Source organism: Oncorhynchus masou, chromosome 9 (genome assembly GCF_036934945.1).
Source record: "Oncorhynchus masou masou isolate Uvic2021 chromosome 9, UVic_Omas_1.1, whole genome shotgun sequence".
Lineage (NCBI taxonomy): Eukaryota > Metazoa > Chordata > Actinopteri > Salmoniformes > Salmonidae > Oncorhynchus > Oncorhynchus masou.
The window spans coordinates 85,650,295-85,658,846 of NC_088220.1; the positions used below are offsets into that span (position 1 = coordinate 85,650,295).

Sequence of the window (8,552 nt, forward strand, 5' to 3'; positions counted from 1 at the left end):
CCTGCCGGAAGTTACACCAGTTGGACAAACACAACTGTTCCCTGGCAGCCGAAGTGTACTGTGGATTATATGCCACGTTGATATTACGTTTAAATACATTTAAGGTAAGTGAATGACTGACTTTAAGAGTTGTCTCACTTGTAAACAATAATAATTAGATGTTTTGTACAGATTGTAGTTAGCAACTCACGCTCGGCTAATAGCTGGTCAGCTAAATGAAACAGTTCACTAATGCTACCGGCCTCTACGAGCTATTTTGTCCACAACAGGACAGTCCGATAAGGGCAATCGGAGCAAGCTGTGAGATAGCCAGCTAACGTTAATTAGCAAGACCGCATTGAAGAATCGGCGTTGCCTAGCTAACGTTAATCTTGCTACATAATATTGCCAAAGTAGCAGCTGGCTGGCACTGATTAACGGGGATTGCATGTGTGCCAACTAATTCGTAACTAATTGATGTCAGATATGTTGCTATTTATTAGTCAAAGGTCACAGAATCAAATCGTATGTTATTTTTGTTATTGTAAACTATATTTTCCTAACAGGCATTCTCTCGTCACCTACTCCTCGCGTTTACTAATGTAGCAGCGGTCATAAATTGTTAAACGGTTTAAAAAACAATTTGTGAATAAATGCAACAGTTGGACAATGGATGAAGATACTCCAAACTTTTAGAATGTGTGTATGTGTATAAATATATATATATTTTTTTTTACTGGCACGTAAAAATAATGAATATTCAGAGCTTTTTGGTGGGAATTCAGGTATTTATTTTATTGTAAAATGTCACTTTATTTTTTTAGAATGCACAATAAGAAAATACGAGTATCAGGGTTGATCTTTTATACCTTTGTTAAAATAAAGATGGTTACAGTGCATTTGGAAACTATTCAGACCCCTTGATTTTCCACATTTTTGTTATATAACCTTATTCTGGAATAGATTAAATATTTCCCTCCCCTCAATCTACACACAATACCTCATAATTGATTGGACATGATTTGGAAATGCACACACCACTCTGTATAAGGTTCCACAGTTGTCAGATACATTTTAAAAAACAACCCACAAAGTCGAAGGAATTGTCTGTAGAGCTCAGAGAAAGGGTTGTGTCGAGGTACAGATCTGGGGAAGGGTACCAAAAAATGTCTGCAGCATTGAAGGTCCCCAAGAACACAGTGGCCTCCATCATTCTTAAATGGAAGACATTTGGAACCACCAAGACTCTTCCTAGAGCTGGCCACCTGGCCAAACTAAGCAATCGGGGGAGAAGGGCCTTGGTCAGGGAGGTGACCAAGAACCCGATGGTCACTCTGACAGAGCTCCAGAGTTCCTCTGTGGAGATGGGACAACCTTCCAGAAGGTCAACCATCTCTGCAGTACACCACCAACTAGGCCTTTATGGTAGAGAGGTCAGACGGAAGCCACTCCCCAGTAAAAAGCACATGACAGCCCGTTTTGAGTTTGCCAAAAGGCACCTTACAGACTCTCAGACCGTGAGAAACAAGATTCTTTGGTCTGATGAAACCAAGATTGAACTACTTAACCTGAATGCCAAGCATCACGTCTTCCGTAGGATGAAGCATGGTGGTGTCAGCATCATGCTGTGGGGATGTTTTTCAGAAGTAGGGAGCGAGAGACTAGTCAGGATTGAGGGAAAGATGAACGGAGAGATTCTTGATGAAAACCTGCTCCAGACCTCAGACTGGGGTGACGGTTCACCTTCCAACAGGACAACGACCCCAAGCACACAGCCAAGACAATGCAGGAGTGGCTTCGGGACAAGACTCTGAATGTCCTTGAGTGGCCCAGCCAGAGCCCGGACTTGAACCTGATCGAACCTCTCTGGAGAGACCTGAGAATAGCTGTGAAGCAACACTCCCCATCCAACCTGACAGAGTTTGAGAGGATCTGCAGAGAAGATATGGGAGAAACTCCACCAAATAGTAGATGTGCCAAGTTTGTAACATCATACCCAAGAAGACTCGAGGCTGTAGTCTCTGCCAAAGGTGCTTCAACAAAGTATGGAGTAAAGGGTCTGAATACGTACTAGTCTGACTGTACAGGTGGATTACTAGTCTGACTGTACAGATTTGATAATTTAAAAAAATTATTTAGCATAAATAACTAAACCTCTTTTTTTCCTTTGTAATTATGGGATGTTGTGTGTAGATTGATTGGGGGGGGGATTATGTAATACATTTTAGAATAAGGCAGTAGCATAACAATTTGAAAAAGGTAAAGGGGTCAGAATACTTTCGGAAATGTGTTGTATGTGCCTCATTTGCATAAATACACCAGGTGTATTTGCATATATGAATAAGTTAACATAAAGGGGCTGCACAGGGCTGCAACAATCAAACACTTTTTTTTTTGTTCTGTCTACACAACGTGCACTCACCTGCGCTTTCTAGACAGCCTCATTAATTACTGCTGTGTGGCTTTGTTTATTAGGATCCCCGTTAGCTAAAGCCCATGCAGTTATAGACATGAACAACATAAGATATTACATTAAAATGAGTTGGAAAGACGCCTAGAGACAACATGCTGTTTACACACTATTAATATTTACATATTGTTATATACATTAGATATTTGGAAAGAGGAGAGGTTCTGTGGCAATGTTTTTTTTTAAGTTGCTTTCATTTCAGCTCATCTCATCTGTAAACATTTCAACTGGGTTGAATTATAACTTTTTTTTAAATTATTATTCTTCAAAAGAACACCCATCAATCTTTTAGTCTTTCTGAAATAAAATGTTATTGGTCGCATACAAAGCAGATGGTATTGCGGTTGTAGGAAAATGCTTGTGATGTAAGTGTTAAGGCGGTGCGTTTTTAAATCCCTGACGAAGCTTAAACCTTCTTATGGAATCAACGGAAAGATGATGTATCCCCGTTGGGTTCATTTCAGCAATTACCGGGGGTGTGTTTGACCGGTCATTACAAACCATTTCCGCGGTCGTAACGTTAACGGTGGAGAACATGATGGGCACAAGCAAGAGTATGAAGGAGTGAAATGAAAGTGTTCAATCCAGCAAAATTTTAATGGCAAGATGTTGCACACCTCTGACACAGGAAATGGATGTCTGAAAAATATAGAATCTCAGGTGGGCGGGGCATGTGCATTATTATACTACTGTGACACACCTGACCCAAAATAATACAAATCCCCAAGTTATCTTTCACCTATTCCGCCCTCTTAGATCAGTGCAGATTAGTGAGAGATGAGGACAGGAAACCTCTTTTAGACTAGATTAAGATGCAGGATAATATACAAGGTTAAATAAATAAAACATCCATATAATCCATGGTGTTAATAAAGCAGTTGTTTTTCCAGCCCCCTAATCTATAACCCAGCTCTTGGGGACAGGTCTTGTGGCCATGGCGAAAGACCCGTTGGCTGAAGCTGGTCTTCATTTTGATGAACTCAACAAGCTGCGGGTGCTGGAACCAGAGGTGGACCAGAAGACGAGGGAGCTCAAGGAGGAGTGTGAAGACTTTGTTGACAGTAAGAGCAGTCCATTATCTTCTGATTTGTGTCCCAAATGGCACCATATTCCCTATATATTTAGTCCAACGCGCATAGTGGGCCCTGAGGGGGGAAAAAAGTAGTGCCCAGGGAATAGGGTATGGTATGGATGATTGTGGTTCAGTTCTGTAATTTGCATAGAATTTTGTAAAGAACAGTGGAGATGTTCACTCGCATCTCGTCCTAATGTTTAAAACTGTTTTCTTCAAATGTTGTTGCCCCCTAATTACCGCATATAGGCTATTATTAATTTTTGCGTATTCATTAAATACACAGAAATGGGCCAGTTTCAGAAGATAGTGGGTGGTCTCATCGAGCTGGTGGATGAATTGGCGAAAGAGGCAGAGACTGAAAAGATGAAGGTACGGGCCTGCGTTGGCTCTTAAGTGTTGTGAGTTTCTTAGTTTATCTTTACAGGGCTCACACACACAGCTATTATATGCTTGTTGTTCACTCCTTCAGTGGACTTTGACTGCTAGCTCGCTAGGCCACTGAGTACACTTGTTGCACTTTTCTGTGGGAATGACTGAGGGCTTCTTATCTGGGTGAACAACGTGCTGCTGCACTGCCCTCCTTCTCCCAGGCGATTGGAGCCAGGAACCTGTTGAAGTCTGTGGCCAAGCAGAGGGAGGCCCAGCAACAGCAGCTCCAGGCCCTGATAGCAGAGAAGAAGCTGCAGCTGGAGAGGTAAGAAGACTTGAAATCCATTTCACTTCAAATCTCCTTGTGAAATCAATAACAATGAGAATCTTGTCAGTTAGTGTCTCCATTCTCAAGGGTTGACCTTAAAGTCAGTCAGTTAGTTATTTAGTCAATTAAAACCCAGGTGACTGACTAAGTTTGTTTAATTTATTCCAGGTATCGTATCGAGTACGAAGCTCTCTCCAAGGTGGAGGCTGAGCAGAATGAGTTCATTGACCAGTTCATTCTACAGAAATAAGGAGCGTATTGGAGGCCTGCAGTATTCGTGTGCGTTTGTGACCATGTTTCCAGGGTGCCTGTATTTGTTTTTCTATGGGTGATATCCACTACATTATGGGTTCACGCAAATCGCTCATCCGAACACAATAACCTTTCTTACACCCTACACAAGCAATTCCAAAACTGCTCCAACTAAAACAGACACGTTTTTTTGCTTAGACAGTGAGACGGACCACATGCAACGTTTAGAAGTAACTTGTCACCCATCTTTAACAGCAAAACATGTTTTGTTTTTTTTCACTAGCGGGTGTCTGAAGTGACAAGCCTCCTTCCCTGTTATACATTCTATTTAGCATTTTTAGTGTTGAACGCTTGAATGTAATTAGAACCTGAGACTCTGTAGTCGTCATACCTTTCACACCACTACAGTACGTCAGACAAGCAAATGGGGAAGAAAGCTATTTATATACAAAGGAATGGATTTATACTGTTTATATTAAAGGAATTACTATGTATAGATTGTCTTCCACTTGTAGGGAAGGTAAAACAGCTCTAAGTACGGTATTTGCACGTTACTGTAAATAATTTCATGATTTCGAGGGAAAATCGTTTTATTTTTTGCTGCGTGTTGACTGTACACCCCCCCCCCCCCTCCTTCCCTCCCTGTTGTCATCTTAACTTAGATGTAAACAAACAAAGGTACGAATAAGTTGTGTTTTATCTGATTATTTCACCGTTGTCTGTGGGACCAGAACGTTTTCCCCTCAGGTGCCTTATTGGAATTTCAGGCCAGTTTTTATAACTAAACACTAAGTACATTCAAAAAGTATATGAATTGTTTTATGTTTACAGTATAAATATATATCTCCAGAAATTATCAAATTCTCATTCTCTGCATTCATCTTATCTATGTTAAAGGTTAATAGACCTACTTCATCAATAGATGAGGTACACTTGAATAAAATTGATATTTTGATTCTCTTGGTGTCAACATTATTGACTATTGCTCATCTGTGTGTAGATTATCAAACGTTTAAATTCTTCTAAAGAATGTTTAACATAGCCTTGATATTTTTCTTGATTTAAAATGTACTAATTGATAATTCATCACTTGAGAAGGAAAAAAATCACTGAACATGTGTACTATAGTCTAGATTAGAGGGATGATTGCCTGGATGGATAGACAGTGGTGTCATACTTTCAGATTGTCAATCAGACTAGTAATCCACCTGTCCAGTCAATCAGACTAGTAATCCACCTGTCCAGTCAATCAGACTAGTAATCCACCTGTCTAGTCAATCAGACTAGTAATCCACCTGTCTAGTCAATCAGACTAGTAATCCACCTGTCTAGTCAGACTAGTAATCCACCTGTCCAGTCAATCAGACTAGTAATCCACCTGTCTAGTCAATCAGACTAGTAATCCACCTGTCTAGTCAATCAGACTAGTAATCCACCTGTATAGTCAATCAGACTAGTAATCCACCTGTCCAGTCAATCAGACTAGTAATCCACCTGTATAGTCAATCAGACTAGTAATCCACCTGTCCAGTCAATCAGACTAGTAATCCACCTGTCTAGTCAATCAGACTAGTAATCCACCTGTCTAGTCAATCAGACTAGTAATCCACCTGTCTAGTCAATCAGACTAGTAATCCACCTGTATAGTCAATCAGACTAGTAATCCACCTGTCCAGTCAATCAGACTAGTAATCCACCTGTATAGTCAATCAGACTAGTAATCCACCTGTCTAGTCAATCAGACTAGTAATCCACCTGTCTAGTCAATCAGACTAGTAATCCACCTGTCCAGTCAATCAGACTAGTAATCCACATGTCCAGTCAATCAGACTAGTAATCCACCTGTCTAGTCAATCAGACTAGTAATCCACCTGTATAGTCAATCAGACTAGTAATCCACCTGTCCAGTCAATCAGACTAGTAATCCACCTGTCTAGTCAATCAGACTAGTAATCCACCTGTCCAGTCAATCAGACTAGTAATCCACCTGTCTAGTCAATCAGACTAGTAATCCACCTGTATAGTCAATCAGACTAGTAATCCACCTGTCTAGTCAATCAGACTAGTAATCCACCTGTCTAGTCAATCAGACTAGTAATCCACCTGTATAGTCAATCAGACTAGTAATCCACCTGTCTAGTCAATCAGACTAGTAATCCACCTGTCTAGTCAATCAGACTAGTAATCCACCTGTCTAGTCAATCAGACTAGTAATCCACCTGTCCAGTCAATCAGACTAGTAATCCACCTGTCTAGTCAATCAGACTAGTAATCCACCTGTCTAGTCAATCAGACTAGTAATCCACCTGTATAGTCAATCAGACTAGTAATCCACCTGTCTAGTCAATCAGACTAGTAATCCACCTGTCTAGTCAATCAGACTAGTAATCCACCTGTCCAGTCAATCAGACTAGTAATCCACCTGTCCAGTCAATCAGACTAGTAATCCACATGTATAGTCAATCAGACTAGTAATCCACCTGTATAGTCAATCAGACTAGTAATCCACCTGTATAGTCAATCAGACTAGTAATCCACCTGTATAGTCAATCAGACTAGTAATCCACCTGTCCAGTCAATCAGACTAGTAATCCACCTGTCTAGTCAATCAGACTAGTAATCCACATGTATAGTCAATCAGACTAGTAATCCACCTGTCCAGTCAATCAGACTAGTAATCCACCTGTATAGTCAATCAGACTAGTAATCCACCTGTCCAGTCAATCAGACTAGTAATCCACCTGTCCAGTCAATCAGACTAGTAATCCACCTGTCCAGTCAATCAGACTAGTAATCCACCTGTCCAGTCAATCAGACTAGTAATCCACCTGTCTAGTCAATCAGACTAGTAATCCACCTGTCCAGTCAATCAGACTAGTAATCCACCTGTCTAGTCAGACTAGTAATCCACATGTACAGTCAGACTAGTAATCCACCTGTCTAGTCAGACTAGTAATCCACCTGTCTAGTCAATCAGACTAGTAATCCACCTGTATAGTCAATCAGACTAGTAATCCACCTGTCTAGTCAATCAGACTAGTAATCCACCTGTATAGTCAATCAGACTAGTAATCCACCTGTATAGTCAATCAGACTAGTAATCCACCTGTCTAGTCAGACTAGTAATCCACATGTACAGTCAGACTAGTAATCCACCTGTATAGTCAATCAGACTAGTAATCCACCTGTCTAGTCAGACTAGTAATCCACCTGTATAGTCAGACTAGTAATCCACATGTACAGTCAGACTAGTAATCCACCTGTCTAGTCAGACTAGTAATCCACCTGTCTAGTCAGACTAGTAATCCACCTGTCCAGTCAATCAGACTAGTAATCCACCTGTCTAGTCAATCAGACTAGTAATCCACCTGTCTAGTCAATCAGACTAGTAATCCACCTGTATAGTCAATCAGACTAGTAATCCACATGTATAGTCAATCAGACTAGTAATCCACCTGTCTAGTCAATCAGACTAGTAATCCACCTGTATAGTCAATCAGACTAGTAATCCACATGTATAGTCAATCAGACTAGTAATCCACCTGTCTAGTCAATCAGACTAGTAATCCACCTGTCCAGTCAATCAGACTAGTAATCCACCTGTCTAGTCAATCAGACTAGTAATCCACATGTCCAGTCAATCAGACTAGTAATCCACCTGTCCAGTCAATCAGACTAGTAATCCACCTGTCCAGTCAATCAGACTAGTAATCCACCTGTATAGTCAATCAGACTAGTAATCCACATGTATAGTCAATCAGACTAGTAATCCACCTGTCTAGTCAATCAGACTAGTAATCCACCTGTCTAGTCAATCAGACTAGCAACACCACAGATGTTACCATTAGTTTGCTAGCCATTCCCTATGTAGTTCACTAGTTTTGACCGTCCTGGCATCACGGGGTCTCTGAACTCATCCCCATACCGTCTCAAAAGATCTTTCAATAATAACACTTCTTTTTTCCTCATGTCAAATTTACATGATAAGCAAAATAAAAAATATAATCTCTCGTACACGAAGAAAACCCATAATGTATCAATGGAAATATACATCAAAAATATATACAGCGATCTAAACT

At 40.5% G+C, this 8,552-nt stretch overlaps 1 protein-coding gene across 3 annotated transcripts; it reads left to right on the forward strand.

The window, feature by feature from the left end:
- Positions 1-14: 14 nt before the first annotated feature.
- Positions 15-5,433, forward strand: LOC135546710 (intraflagellar transport protein 20 homolog). Of its 3 annotated transcripts, none has more exons than XM_064975341.1 (5): positions 15-104; positions 3,340-3,510; positions 3,808-3,893; positions 4,115-4,218; positions 4,390-5,433. In XM_064975341.1, the coding sequence occupies exons 2-5, from the start codon at positions 3,384-3,386 to the stop codon at positions 4,469-4,471; spliced, it is 399 nt and encodes a 132-aa protein (XP_064831413.1). In that variant the 5' UTR covers positions 15-104; positions 3,340-3,383; the 3' UTR covers positions 4,472-5,433. The 3 variants fall into 3 exon arrangements, with proteins under 3 accessions (XP_064831413.1, XP_064831416.1, XP_064831414.1); XM_064975344.1 differs by having other exon boundaries at positions 25-104; positions 3,373-3,510; XM_064975342.1 differs by having other exon boundaries at positions 40-104; positions 3,360-3,510.
- Positions 5,434-8,552: the final 3,119 nt, after the last annotated feature.

Coding starts and splice junctions, on each gene's coding strand:
- LOC135546710 (XM_064975341.1), top strand. CDS start 3,384: ATGGCGAAAGACCCGTTGGCTGAAGCTGGTCTTCATTTTGATGAACTC. Junction 3,511..3,807: donor GTGTGAAGACTTTGTTGACA/GTAAGAGCAGTC, acceptor TTAAATACACAG/AAATGGGCCAGTTTCAGAAG. Junction 4,219..4,389: donor AAGAAGCTGCAGCTGGAGAG/GTAAGAAGACTT, acceptor AATTTATTCCAG/GTATCGTATCGAGTACGAAG.